The sequence below is a fragment of the Schistocerca americana genome, chromosome 11 (genome assembly GCF_021461395.2).
Source record: "Schistocerca americana isolate TAMUIC-IGC-003095 chromosome 11, iqSchAmer2.1, whole genome shotgun sequence".
In the NCBI taxonomy this organism is placed as follows: Eukaryota; Metazoa; Arthropoda; class Insecta; order Orthoptera; family Acrididae; genus Schistocerca; species Schistocerca americana.
Window position 1 is genome coordinate 184641886 of NC_060129.1, and position 16256 is coordinate 184658141.

Sequence of the window (16256 nt, forward strand, 5' to 3'; positions counted from 1 at the left end):
AATGGTCTTAAAGCATTAACATTTTTGTAAACTTGTAAGTTGAAACATGCAAGGTGAGCAATGTTCCTGCAACAGTTCGATCATGAAATTAAAAACATATGAAGGAAGTGTACTTTGGCGTCCAACAGGTTGCCTAGAAATGTTGAGCTATATAAGGCGTCTGAAATTACATTAACTGAAAACGATTCGGTACTCACTTTAGCTATAAATTAAATCAAGGTGGAAAATGCTTTGAAGAAAATATGTCAGTACTCTGAAAGAGAACAGAATAGGGTGATCATCGGAGATTAAAAAATGTCATTTGCGAGACCCTAATTATCTCATGGTAACACAATATTACATCCATCAAGGAATTTGGTTCAGGAGAACGAACATGGATTTGCCAGACCGGCTACTATGCTGCCCCTCCAAAAATCTGCGCTTTTAATAGACTATGTGTATTTACAGTAAGAGCATTAAGGGACTAAGAAGTGTATTGCAAACTTCAGTGACACAGTAACTTTTGAAAATATGCGTTTTGAGTTAGAGACTAGTAAGTAGCATTGTGCAAAGGAATATGCAATCCCTTTAACACAGTGGAATTATTAGCATTAGATCATTTTCGACCTACACGTAGTTCTAGGGGAGCGTGTTTTGGTCTACGTCAGGGGATTCAGTAAATACATTAAGCTATTTCCAGACAGAAGAGCTAATGCCACAACACCTACAGAAAAGCTGGGTAACAACAATTTTGTTGTTTTAGGCATGCCTGAGAGTATTGTGTTGAATAATGGTAAACAATTTCATGCTAAAATATTTATGAAATGTTGTCGGGACACGATACATAATTACTTAGGGGTTTCCTTTGGATAAATATGAGCGGTAGGGTTACAGGGGACTTTGCAGGAGATGTAGAGGAAACATTCCACATGGCGTAATAATATTAGGTATTTAGAAGGCATCCTTAACAACCACAAGCATGATGCAACAGTATTTGCACCACGCGAATTGACGCATGGTGCAGGGAATGGCAATTGAATCTCAATCTAGATAAGTGTAATGTGCTGCGTATACATAGAAAGAAAGATCCCATATCATTTAGCTACAATATAGCAGTTAATTCCATAAATTATCTGGGAGTACGCTTTACGAGTGATTTAAAAAGGAATGATCATATAAAGTTGATCGTCGGTAAAGCAGATGCCAGACTGAGATTCATTGGAAGAATCCTAAGGAAGTGCAATCCGAAAACAAAGGAAGTAGGTTACAGTACGCTTGTTCGCCCACTGTTTGAATACTGCTCAGCAGTGTGGGATCCGTACCAGATGGGGTTGATAGAAGAGATAGAGAAGATCCAATGGAGAGCAGCGCGCTTCGTTACAGGATCATTTAGCAATCGCGAAAGCGTTACGGAGATGATAGATAGACTCCAGTGGAAGACTCTGCAGGAGAGACGCTCAGTAGCTCGGTACGGGCTTTTTTGGAAGTTTCGAGGACATACCTTCACCGAGGAGTCAAGCAGTATATTGCTCCCTCCTACATATGTCTCGCGAAGAGACCATGAGGATAAAATCAGAGAGATTAGAGCCCGCACAGAGGCATACCGACAATCCTTCTTTCCACGAGCAATACGAGACTGGAACAGAAGGGAGAACCGATAGAGGTACTCAAGGTAGCCTCCGCCTCACACCGTCAGGTGGCTTGCGGAGTATGGATGTAGATGTAGATGTGAATGCAAATTAATATGTAACCATGAACCAGAGCTGACTGACTTTTCTTGTTTTATTCGATATCTCATTAGGCAACAATCAAGCACAAGAAAGAGTAAATATAGGGGAAAGAGTGTTAGATGCGAAATGGTGATATGATGTAAAATCTATCACCTACCTCTAGTTTCAAAGTGGGATAACTGGTACTAGTAATGAAAAACGCAGAATGGCACAAACTAAAATGGATATGCAGGTATATCAGCAACCATTCAGAACTGTACGAAACCCCACATGAATGTCTCTCGAATATCAGAAAATTTGGAAGGAATTGAAACTCAGGAACATTATAGCCCTGAAAAAATTATAAGTAACTGTAACTAAGAGTTTTTTGGGAAGGTGTTTCTGCATGGTAGTTACCAGTTTGGCGACCAGTGAGATCTGATATAGATGGAACTTTATTTTCAAATTCAAGTTTCATACTTCCATTCATCTTTCGTTCTTGATAATTACGTGTTATTTGTCTTCATTTTTGACTATATTGATTAGAATGGCGCAGCTGAAACAGTTACCTGATACTGACCACTCTGAATCAAGACAGAAATCTGAAAAGAGAGTTTGCATCTGAGAACTACGTAAACAAATATACATGTTGCAACAATAAAGTAATGTTACTGGTGTGAAAAAAATGTTGCTTACCGTTTTAGTCAAGTTTAGTGTTGTCTCCTTCAAAGTAGTTCCTATCTGATTGCACACACTTTTTCCAGCGCTTCTGCCATTGATGGTAACATTTCTGGAACTCATCTTCTGTAATATTCTCCAAGACCCTCATCACAGCTTTTTGACGTCTTGTTTTGTTTGAAAATGGTGTACCTCGACCGCCGTTTTGACTCTTGGAAATAGAAAAAAGTCGCACGGAGCGATATCTGGTGAATAAGGTGTCTGTGGTAGTACTGAAATTTGTTTTGAGGTAAAAAACTGCTGCACCGACAGAGCAGTATGCGATGGCGCATTATCGTGATGCAGAACCCAATTATCAGCAATGTTGGCACGGACACGAACAACTCTTTTGCAAAGTCTTTCTAAAATCTCTTTGTAGTAATATCGGTTAACTGTTTGTCCAGGAAGCACTCACTCTTTATGAACAGTTCCCTTGGAATCAAAGAAGCACACAAGCGTGCATTTCACTTTTGACTTTGACATGCGAGCTTTTTTGGTCTGAGTGATCCCTTTGAGCACCATTGCGAACTTTGGCCTTTTGTCTCTGGATCGTACTGAAAAAACCAACTTTCGTCACCAGTGATAACACGGCCCAACAATTCTGGATTCATTTTTGTTTGCTCTAACAGATCGGCTGCCACATTTTTCCGTGTTTCTCGGTGTTGTGGTGTGAGATTTTTGGGGACCAATTTTGCAGGAATTTTTCTCATACCAAGATCTTCAGTTATTACTAGACGAACCGTTTCTCGATTGATGTTCAGTTCTTCTGCAATCATTTTCACAGATAATCTTTGATCAGATCGTACGAGTTCACGCACCTTGGCCAAGTTGACACACGTCCTTGAGGTTGATGGTCGTCCATTGCAGTCTTCATCTTCAACATTGGTTCTGCCTTCACTCAACATTTTTTGCCAACGAAAAACTTGAGCGCTTGACATAACCTCCTCTCTAAAAGCCTTCTGAAGCTTACCATAAGTTGTCGACGCGTTCCCACCCAATTTCATGCAAAAAGAAATGACATACCGTTGCGCAATATTATCTGGTTCCATTTCCGTGACGAGAGACGCAAACACGTGTTAACTTATTACAGCACAACTCACGACTGAGCAGCTGCATCGATGTGCCACTTGGACTAGAAACATAGATCAAAGTCAAAGGTACTGCAGGGTTGCCACATCTTGCAAAGAAAATCAGTCTCATTACTTTATTGTCGCACCTCAGATATACATTTATATCTTATGTAGATAGTAGAGAATATGACGTGTATGGAGGCAGAGACCTATATTAAATCAGATCTATGTTCGTTGCATTGAAGATGACGCTAGTAAAAGCCTGAAGATGCCACTAAGTGTAGTTATTAGGTATTACTTAAAAGAACTGAAGATGTGGCATGAAGTAGACGCCCCTATACGTTGAAAGGGGTCAGTATAATGATGAAGTATGGAGATATACTGGATAAAAAGAGTATAAAACGTCGTGTATATTGAGGAGAAAAAGAGGTTTGGGGCAGTAGGGAGAAGTTTTCTCGGAAATGACTCAGGAAAACGCAGATAACTGCAGTGCGGCAAGAAGTGGTAGAGACAAATAAAGGACAAGTACAACCAGAAGTAATGTCTCAGTTATATAAGGGACGATCAAAAAGTTTCCACCTGAAAGCTCTTGCTACAGGATATCTGCAGTGTAGCATGACTCTGACGCGGGTATAGAAGCACCCACATGTAGGCAAGGGACTAGTGTGCCATTTGTGTCTCTTCGAGGAGTGTGCGGTAAACACAGCCCCATAATCTATGTGTTCTCTGTCTTAGACAAGATTTACTTCCTAACATAACTTAAAGGGTACATTCCGCTTCATTTAACAATTATCTTAGCACCCACTGCTTCTCTTGTGTGGAGTGTATGGTCTAAACAGATTATTTCTTTATCGAATTCTTACGTCGTTCAGAAATCGCTACATCTTCTAAAATTTTCACGCTAATTAAGGCCGTAGAAGTATGGTCTTTTCCGAATGCACTTCCGACCAGAAATCAATTCTGGTAGCTGGAGTCAGAGATCCTCGTTAATCCACCATTGTGAGTTCTTGTGGTGACATTTACTTTCATCAAAACTTTCATTGCCTAACGCATATTGCCTTACAAGTCAAATACCAATTTTATAGATTAAACTTGAAATATGTTTTAATATAAAGAATTTTTTTATAAAACTTTCGTCCCTTATTTCACCCCCTTAGAGGTTGCATTTCCAGAAAACGTTTAAACATGAATTTCTTTACGTCTAACCAAGAAGCCAAATACAAATTTTGAGACATTTTATTTGAAAAATTCCTTCGTAATCAAATATTTCCAGAACCATTTTTATTCCCAATTTCGCCTCCTTATCGGCTGAATTTCCAGAAACACCGAAACACATTTTTTTTTTAATTTCCAACCAAGAACGCAAATACAAATTTTCTTAAACTTAGCTTCAAAAAGGATTACTTAATGAAATACTTTCATAAAAATTTACATCGTCTGTTTCACCCCCTTAGGCGTTGAATTTCCAAATACGTTGAAAACCGTATTTCTTTTTATTTCTAAGCAAAAATTCAACTAACATAGATGTAGCTTCAATAATTACTTCAATAGTTCTTTATTAACGATTTGTTTTTTTAAAAAGACAGTCACACACTGTTTCTCTCCCCCCCCCCCCCCCCCACAGGAGTTCAATTCCCAAAAGTGCTGAAACACTGTTTCTTTAGCCCTCTCCAAATTTCGAATTTGTATCCTTGGTGGTTAAGGCTGGGTCGTGACGAGTGAGTCACCCAGGACATTGCCCTTAATATATAGAGAAGATAACAAACTGTCAAAGGAGATACTCACCAGTTCCGCTGATGTTGTGGTCATTATGAAGAAATTCCCAATTATAATCCAAGACAAGGCGATTCCTGTGCTTTATGGCTCTTGTGATCTGCTGTACAGCGTGCAGTAACTTGGTGAGGGTCGCACCCCTCAGCCGATCCGTTTGCAGTGTCTTTAGGTTCCATTCCATGTTATCCAACCTTAAACAATAAAATGCGGTCACCTGATGTAACAAGTGACATTTTGGTACTAGACCGTCTTTTCTTGAACAGAACAATGAAACCAAACTCAGGCAGCCACTTCTCAAGTTTTTATGTCGCCCTTCGACACTGACATCCAGGTCGTTAGGTATGAATCAAGACATTAGACTGAGTTATTCCAGCGTGAATTGTGAATGGTATGCGAGTCTGTTGACACGTTATGGTAAAGTGAGCGGTCTTTGTTGAAATACAAGAATACTTGTGCACAAATTCATCCAATACTATAATAGAACAAGTACAAACTCTAGTACAGATAGATCATTACTAACGTACTCCTTATAGAACATACAAACATATACATTATGTTGATTGGTGAATGTTCAAATTTCATAATGAGATCATAGCACTTGACGCAAGTCTTTCAGGCTAAGATTCGAAACATGCCTTGACAGTTCTCTACAAGTGTCTGTTCCTGCACAGCACAGCCACATGCAACACTTTCACTATAAAGCCACCACTTCATCAAGAGGTGGCCATATCTCCCTTGCGCCATTCGGGTGCAGATGAGTCATGAGCATTCACCACAACGAAGATCAGACTCTGCACGCTTCACCATTGGTTTCTGAATAAGATGCGCCTTTTGGGTGGATGTTCATTCCCACATTCTTTCTACATCTCGGTGACATCGAAGATAAATACGCAAATAAACACAAAGTGGCGTGTGTGACTTTCTTCAGGTGTGCAGTCAGTGGATTTATGGAATACGGTATTTAGAACTGAGTTCATACAGGGCTTCAAAAATTTGCACCTCGGTCACTTTACATATCAGGTAAGCAGGAGCAATGTGGGATAGGACAGGCAACCATTGAGTGGCACTTGATCTGGCAGTGCCATTAACGGTTCTCAAGCCCTCACTGTGCATAGTCGTCACTACATTTTCATGCTGTGGCATTGCGTAGCATATTTGCATTTAATCCCCAGTCGTTTCCAGAAAATTGGTTTACTGTTGTGCCAAACTTTGTCAGGTTCATTAAGTGCAGCACAAATGACACAGATAGATAAAAGAAGACACCTACAGTAGGTGTTGCGGGAAGCAGTTAAAGGAGACTTTTATTTAATCTAGTAGCATCTGGAACTTGCTGCGAACCTCTTTATTGTGCAGATGTAACGCTATGATCTTTATTTTATTTGGGTTTGGACAGGGTCAGCGCACTGGTCAACCAAAGCACTGTGACCACCAAATTACTATCGATACGTAACCGTCCAGACTGTAGCACCTTTACCTGGCAAGGGACGTGTGCTAGTCACACACACACACACCATGTGGTATCAGTGGGCGAGCTGTCTGTGTGTAGAATGGGAAGGCACGCAGCCCATCTGAGTTCCTCCAAGGGCGGATTGTGATGGCCCAGAGGCTCGGCACGAGCATTTCAGAAACTGCACGACTCGACGGATGTTCCGGGAGTGCTGCGGGAGTGTCTTCAATGCGAGGCGACGCTAAGGCGGAACTACATCCTGACATCCTACAACTCCAGCACCTGATCAAACCAGAGCAACTCCCTACAGATCATCTTACCGCCCTCAATTAAACGGGAAAGCACAAAATTAAAAAGACTGAAAATCGAACGAGATATGAATAATGAAACAGACGTCTTTGCCACACCAAGAAATGGAGGAACACAGGCCTGATGGCCTGGATGATATCTGCAATATAGGAATAAAGCATTTTGGTACTACAACATTAAAATGTAATGTACGGTTAATGAATAGCTGTATCACTAGCATGCACATTCCGAAACTCTAGAGGAAAGCCAGAGTGGTAGCCCTGCTAAAAACCCTACAGATACTCAAACTTCTCGCCTTTCTCACATTCGTGTCATCTCTATGGGGCCATTGAAAGAATACTTTTTGAAAGACTTTTTGTAGCATTAGAGACCAAATTCATACCAGAACCAGTAGGATTTATGCCTGGTGTTTGTGGTAAAATAGTCTCATTCAACATATAGAGGACGGCCTCCAACAGGAACAGATAATGGGACTTGCTTTTACAGATCTTTCGGCTGGCTATGATACTGTCAGTCACCAACGGCTGCTCATTAAGTTTTATAACAAGGACTTCCGAATGACAAAATTAGGGGAACGTCTATTTCAAAATAGACTTTTTATGTGACGCTACAAACAAGAAATAGGCACAGGAGAAGGCGAAAAAATGACACAAACACAAAATTGGCTCAAATGGCTCTGAGCATTATGGGACTTAGCTTCTGAGGTCATCAGTCCCCTAGAACTTACAACAACTTAAATCTAACTAACCTGAGGACATCACACACATCCATGCCCGAGGCAGGATTCGAACCTGCGACCGTAGCAGTCGTTCGGTTCCAAACTGTAGCGCGAAGAACGGCTCGACCACTTCGGCTGGTCTACACACACACACACACACACACACACACACACACACACACATATATATATATATATATATATATATATATATATATATATATATATATATATATATCGACGATATTGCCATGGGCTCACAAGGAAAATTGTTTGTGGTGTGAATTCTCAAAGACATACTATGGAGAATACTTCCGCACATCAAATCCCAGTACAACTCTGATGTGTGACTTTCACTTTACAAATAAAGGCGCACATACACAATTTAAAGTGGCGAGGCTGTGTCAAGAACTGAACCAGATGAACCGCTGAAATATTTGGGTATCCGACTTAACAACAATGTGACATTTTGGACGTTAAGGGAAAAGTGTGTACGAATAATAACATCATCCAAAAATTCAGCGGCACGAAATGGGGAGTTCATCCTCAAATTCTGAGAACATCGACTCTCGTCTTATGTTTCTCTGCAGCTGAGAATGCGACAAATGCCTGGTACCACTCTGCAGTTGCCACATATGCCGAGGTGGCAAACAATGAAAAAGAGCGCGTAGTGTCTGTCTCCTAAAAACAAAGCTAGTTCGGCAAATTTAGCTAACTTTCGACATAGCTCGACCCATGAACAGAAGGTAAGTTGCAGTCCGATTATCACCGGCACCATTTATACGGTTACCAAATACAGCACAGGCTACTGATATCCCAGTGGAGTCTAATGCGAAGGACTAATTCTGTAAACGAGCCTCCTGAAATAGGATGAAAAATTTATTGCAAAACTGTACTGATCAGATGCTCATAAAGCCTGAAGAACCACTGGCTGCTGCGAATAATCTGTTGTTTCCGACATGGCAGGTGCTTCACCACTTAAGAACTACCATCACACCCTGCAATACCAAGCTGAGAAAATGGAGATTTAAGAAGAACAACTCCCGTGAATGTGCTACAACACAAGACTTAACGATATGTCCAAAAACAGGCAAAACGATCACAGTGGCATACATTATGAAGGCAAATGACAAAGCCACCCATGTGTCTCAGTACTGGAAATTCATTTATCAGCCGGAACATTATGACTACCTGCCTTATAGCCTGTATGTTCACGTTTGGCATGGATAATAGTGGAGCCTTATCATGGTATGGAAGCAGTGAGGCCTTTGTAGGCCGCTGAACGGTTGAAACTACATCTGCACACACAAATCCCCAATTCCCGTAAATTCCGGGGAGGAGGCCCATGAGATGCGACGCCAGGTTGAATCGCATCCCAGATGTGTTCGATCAGGTTCAGATCTGGTGAGCTGGAGGGCCAGCAAACCAATTGGGACTTGTCACTGTGTTGCTTGAACCATTCCGTCACTATCCTGCCCATGTGACATAGTGCATTATGTAGCTGAAAAAAAAAGCTGTCAGAAACATGGTCGTCATGCAGGGGTGTATGTGGTCTGCAAACCAGTGTACTATCCTCCTCGGCCGTCATGGTGCCTTACACGAGCTCCATTGGACTCACGGATATCCATGTAAGTGTTCCCTGGAGCATTATGGAGGCGCCACCAGTCTGTCTCCACCCCACAGTACACGTGAAGGAACTGTTCCCCTGGAAGACGACGGATTGGGGCCCTTCCAGCGGAGTGATGAAGAAGGTATCGGGATTCACAGATCATGCCACAATATACCACTGCGCCAAGTTCCAGAGTCGATGGTAGTGTGCCCATTTCAGTCGTAGTTGCTGACGTCGTTAACATTTGCAGGCACATAGGCCCTCAGCTGTGGTGGCCTGTCACTAGGAGTGTTTGGTGCACTGTGTGTCTAGACACACTTGAAATCTGGCCAGCACTAAAGTTGGATGTTAGTTCCCCCACTGTCCGCTGCCTGTCCTGGTTCACCAGTCTGCACAGCCTACGACGTACGACATCTGTCATGATGGGTGGCCACCCAACCCCACGACGTGTGGACGTGCTTCCACCACGGTGTCGCCACATGTTGAACACACTCACCACTGCAGTCCCAGAACACCCGACAAGTCGTGCAGTTTCCGTGCTGAACCTCTGGGCCATCACACTCTGTCCTCGGTCACACTCAGGTATATCACGTGCCTTCCACATTATAAACATGCACAGAATACTCACTGATACTAGAGATGCACCGTGCATGTGTCGACTGGCAATTATTCCTCACAGGGTGACAGTTCCGTCGCCTGGGTGGGTTTATATCACTGGTAGGTCGGTGGTCATAATGTTCTGGCTGATCGGGTCTCTAGTACTGTTACCAATCTGCACACATAAGGTAAGTAAGTATTGACATAGAGCCTGATGTTATTGTAACTATGCTCCCAGGTCGTTGATACCAAACATGAACAACAAGGGCCCTAACACGATTCTGTGGGACACATTGCTAGTGACTCTTGGCATGCTGTCTGCAAACTGGCCGATTCATCGCTGCCCAGGCCTACCATACTCTTCCATGGAGCCATTCCTGACACCATCGAATGAGTACGGAGAGAGTTCTCATGATGGTGGACCCACACTTTTACCATATCTAATGCATGCTCAACCTGGTTCATGTAACAGCTGGAATGGTTGTTTTATTCCTGTGTGGATCAATATTTTAAGGATATTGTACATGTCGTTGTTTTACAGCTTGAAGACAACAAACATAATTCTTACGATTCTTATGGACAAACATTTCGATATTTGCACATCTATTTTGACAAGAAGGGGCAGTTAGACAGCAGGGGCCTCATAGCAGAAACCATATGGGCATTTGCCTGAAGTGATTTAGGGAAAACAGAATACTGAAGTCAGAATATCTGGCTGGTGAATAGAGCAGACTCGTGGTGTACTGTCTGTTCATCTCTTAGTGACAGACCTGCATACTCGACCTACACAATATCAACTGCTATCAACACTATGACGATGATGTTAGGTTTTAATTTCATGTACTATAACTTCCCATCAGCTTGCTGGAAAATATTGAGCTAACATCCCTCCACAATGAGTGAGCTGTTGGGCTCTGAGAGATGTCAGTATTTTCGGGTAAAGAACACTGAGATGAAGTTTTACATAAAAACAAAATGCAGATAGAAAGTTTGCTGTGACATGACTGTGGTGTACTATTATTATTTACTTTTGTCTCCTTAAGCAATCTATTGAACGTTTTTATTCCTCTGTACATACCCATGTTCATGAACACAGCAATTCCTGCTCTAATTAACTGACTGATAAATGTACTCACTACTGTTCTTGCTTCATGTTGATGATATGTTATTTTACTTGCATCAGCAGACAGAATTAGTGATTTTCACAGATGATACACGTATTATTGTGAACGCTTGTAAAAAATCATGAGCAGAAAAAAATAGTAAATTGTGCTTTTGGAAAAGTTACTGACTTGTGGCCTCTAATGGGCCGCCTTTAAAATTTGAAAACACACTCACACACACACTTACCAACTAGTTTTGTACTGTAAAAAGCATCCTACCACTGATTAACCGAGAATACAGACCAGAAATAATTAACAGTCTAGAAGTTTTAATTTGTTAAGTGCCCATACTGATAAAAAGTTGAATGGGAAAACCCGTTGAGTAGACTTTAATGTTTAGGTTTACTGTTGCGATGAGAATAATTTCCAACTCTGGGGATATAGAAATCAGTAAGTTGAAATACTTTCCATATTTTCATTCACTGATGTCTTAATGGAAAATATTCGTGGCTAACTCCTCACAGGGGCAACAAGTTGTTCATTTCCCCAAAGAAAATAATTACAATTGTATGAGTGGTCCTCACACATACGTCCAGCAAGTATCCCTTTAATAATCTGAGAATATTAATCACAGCCTCATATTCATTTATGAACTTTAAAACTTGTTACATTAAAATGAATCGGAGTTTGAAAGTAACAGAGATATTCATAACACTAGGAGGATTTGCTTTGCCCTTCATGCAACCTTGGCACAGAAAAACTGAAATATACACCATCTGAAAAAATTTCATATCAGAGAAGAGTTTTTCAATGTAGATTCAAGATGTGTCTCCTTAACAACTCCTTTTACCCCATAGAGGAATTCTTCAATTGAGTAGCCCATAGTCATGTGAATATTTTGGTTTAAAAATTGTGTCCTATTTTGTGAGATGGTTCGCATCATCAAAACGTTTATTTATTTATTTATCGTGACTATGATGTATGGAACACGTCACTAAGTAACTTGACATGCTAGAGCCGTTTCTTTTTCTAATATATCTTAATGACAACTTAACAACTGCAGCAGATGACTCTGGAGACGTTTTTCTTGTGGATGGGATAGACACTATCTTTACACACTCGAATTAGGAACTGAATAATATAGTATACTATATTCAGGAGGAAGTAGCTTTTGGTTCATAGCGAACAGGCTGATAAAATAAAAGCAGGTACATGCACTTTCTTGTGAATGAACATGTCTTTTCTGGTATTCAACTCCTACAATGGTGGTGTGAGTAATGCATCAGGACACAGTGTGTTCTCGTGTCTGGTGGTATACTATATTCTTAAACGACAGGCACTTTTTTTTAAGCCACCAGGTTTCTGACTAGTTTGGTGCAACTCACCATGAATTCCTCTCCTGTGCTAATCTCTCCATTTCAGAGTAGCACTTCCAACATTTGTCTTCAATTATTCGCTGGATATACTCCAATCCCTGTTTCTCTTTGTAGTTTCTACCCTCGACAGCTCCCTCTAGTACCATAGAAGCTATTCCCCAATAACTTAAAAGATGTCCTACAGTCTTGTCTCCTCTTCTTGTCAGTGCTCGAATATATTCCTTCCCTCGCTGACTCACCAGAGAACCACCTCATTCCTTACCTCATCAGTCAGCCTAATTTTCAGCATTACTCTGTAGCACCACATCTCAAATGATTCGATACTCTTCTTGTTCGGTTTTCCGAAAATCCATGTCTCACTTACCATACAATCCTATGCTCCAAACGTACATTTTCAGAAATTTCTTTCACAAATTAGGGCCTATGTCTGATACTGACACACTCCTCTTGGCCAGAAATGCTCTTTTCGCCAACACTAGTCTGCATTTGTTGTCCTTCTTTGCTGCGTCTCTCATGGGTCATTTTGCTGCCTAGGTAACAGAATTCCTTAATTTCATCTACTTCGTGACCACCAGTTTGATGTTAAGTTCGTCGCTGTTCTCATTTCTGCTACTTTCGTCTTTCTTCAGTTTACTCCCAGTCCATATTCTGCACTCATTAGACTGTTTATTCCACTCAGAAAATCCAGTAATTCTTGATCACTTTCATTGAAGACAGCAAGGTCATCAGCGAACGTTATCATTGATGTCCTTTCACCGTGAACTTTAATACCACTCTTGAACATTTCTTTTTTTACCATCATTCCTTTTACGAAGAATAGATTGAGCAGTAGGGCCGAAAGAGTACATCCCTTTCTTACATCTTTTTAATCCAAACACTTCACTCTTGGTCTTCCACTCTCATTGTACCCTGTTGATTCTTGTACATGTTGTACACTACCCAATCTTTACTATAGCTTACCCTTATTTTATTCAGAATTTCGGACATCTTGCACCATTTGACCTCGTCGAACGCTTTTTCCAGGTCAATAAATCCTATGAAAGTGTCTTGATTTTTTCTTCCTTGCTTCGATTATCAACCGCAACGTCAGAATTGCCTCTCTGGTGGTTTACCTTCCCTAAAGCCAAGGTGACAGTCATATAATGGATTCTGCATTTTATTTTGTTTCTTCTGAATATTATTCTTGTCAGAAATTTGGATACATCAGATGTTAAGCTGACTGTGCGACAATTCTCGCTCTTGTCGGGTCTTGCAATCTTCAGAATTGTGTTGATGATGTTTGTTCAGAAGTCAGATGGAGTGTCCTCAGACTCATAAATTCTACACAACAACGTGAATGATGGTTTACTTACGACTTCCCCAATGATTTTAAAAATTTCGATGGAATATTATCTATCTCTTTTGCTTTATTTGGTCTTAAGTCTTCCAAAGCTCTTTAAATTCCGATAGTAATACTGGATCCCTTATCTCTTCTATATCGATTTCTGTTTCTTCTTTTTTAGGTTAGAGGGTCTTTTTTAGGTTAGAGGGTCTCAGGAAACCACAGAAAAACATGTCTACAAGGGGGCAGGTAAAACACAGTAAGGCAGTTGTAGAAACAAGCGGTATTGTTGTTGTAAATTGTCGTAGCTGTTTGGGAAAGAACCAGAAGCTCAAATAGTTATAGGTACGTAAAGCTGGCTAAACCTGGAAATAAGTTCAGCCGAAATTTTTTCTAACGATCTTTCAGAAAGGATAGGTTAAGCACAGTTGTAGTTGAGTATTTATTGCTATCAGAAGTAGACCCCCCTACTCAGAAGATACGTTGCTAAACAGTTCAAAGAAAACTTGACTCTCATTTGAAATAGGTACCCCACTCATGCAATCGTTGGTGACTTCAATCTACCCACGATATGCTGGAAAATTTATACGATTAAACCCGGCGGCAGGCATAAAACGTCATCCGAAATTTTACTGAATATTTTCTCAGAAAATTATTTTGAACACTAACTCAATGAGACCACTCGAAGCCTAAATGGTCGCGAAAGCATACTTGACCTCTTAGCAACAATAGTCCTGGACAAATTGGGAGTATCATGACGGATACGGGGATCAGCGACCAAAAGGCAGTTTCTGCTAGGCTGAATACCGTGACACCTACAACCATCAAAAAGAAACGCAGAGTGTATCTATTTTAAAAAGCTGATAAAGAAGCTCTTAACGCCTTTTTAAGAGACAGCCTCCACTCTTTCCCATCTGGTCATGTAATCGTAGAAAAGATGTGGAATGATTTCAGAGAGACAGTATCGACGGCACTTGAGAGATATATACCACACAAATTAGTAAGTGATGGTACTGTTCCCCCTTGGTACACAAAACGCGCCATATCACTGTTGCAGAAGCAACGAAAAAAAGAACGCAAAATCCCCAAGACTGGCAAAGTTTTGGAGAAGTTCGAAATATAGCGCATACTTCAATGCGAGACGCTTTTAATAATTTCGACAACGAAACTCTGTCTCGGAATCCGGCAGAAAACCCGAAGAGATTCTGGTCATACATAAAGCACATCAGTGGCAAGACGCTATCAATACCTTCACTGCGCGATAACAACGGTGAAGTCACTGATGACAGTGCTGCTAAATCAGAGTTATTAAACACGGGTTTCCGAAACTCCTTCACCAAAGAAGACGAACTAAATATTCTTGAATTACAATCAAGAACAACTGCCGAGATGAGAAACATAGAAGTAGATATCCTCGGTGTTACGAAGCAGCTTAACTCACTTAAAAAAAGGCAAGGCCTCCAGTCCAGACTGAATACCAGTCAGGTTCCTTTTGGAGTAAGCTGATACAATAGCCCCACATTTAGCTCACAGAAGGATCCGTACCTAAAGACTGCAAAATTGCTCAAGTCGCAGCAATACCCAAAAAGGGAAATAGGAGTAATCATCTCAGTTGCAGGCCCTTATCACTAACGTCGATTTGAAGTAGGGTTTTGGAACATATACTACACTAGAACATTGCGAATTATCTCGAAAAACAATATTTATTGACACATAGTCAGCACGGCTTCAGAAAATATCGTTCTTGTGAAACACAACTGGATTCGTGATTTCCTGTCAGAAAGGTCAGTTAGTAGTAACACAGAAGTAATATCCGGCGTTCCCCAAGTAAGTGTTACAGGCCCTCCACTGATCAATATTAACGAGATAGGAGAGAATCTGAGGAACAGTTGACCCTGAATAAAGAAAAGTATGGAGTTATTCAAACGAGTAATAAAAGAAATCGGCTAAATTTCGATTACGCGATAAATCACACAAGTTCATTCAAGTAAATACTTAAGGATTACAATTGCAAATGACCTAAACTGGAACGATCACATAGATAATGTTATGGGTAGAGCAAACCAAAGACTGCGATTCATTGGCAGAACACTTAGAAGGTGCGACAGGTCTACTAAAGAGACTGCTTACACCAGCTTGTCAGCCCTGTTCTGGAGTACCGCTGTGCGGTGTGGGATCCGCATCAGGTGGGACTGACGGATGACATCGAAATCGTTCAAAGAAGGGCACCTCGTATTATGTCGAAATTGAGGAGATAGTACCACAGACATGATACGCGAAATGGAGTGGCAATCATTAAAACAAAGGCGTCCTTCGTTGCGACAGGATCTTCTCCTGAAATTTCAATCAACAGTTCCCTCCGTCGACTGTGGAAACATTCTGTTGTCACCCACCTACATAGGGAGAAATGATCTTCACGATAAGATAAGAGAAATCAGGTATCGCACAGAACAATTTAAGTGCTCGTTTTCCTAGCGCGCCATTCGAGAATGGGACGGTACAGAGAGATAGCTTGAAGGTGGTTCGTT

The 16256-nt window shown here is 41.0% G+C and overlaps 1 protein-coding gene across 1 annotated transcript in view; it reads right to left on the reverse strand.

Moving 5' to 3' along the window:
* LOC124553527 overlaps positions 1–16256 on the reverse strand; it is a 119354-nt gene that overhangs the window by 67649 nt on the left and 35449 nt on the right. Inside the window, exon 3 of the mRNA XM_047127376.1 lies at positions 5261–5439. Coding sequence (XP_046983332.1) covers positions 5261–5439 — 179 coding nt within the window. The remainder of the gene's footprint in view (positions 1–5260; positions 5440–16256) is intronic.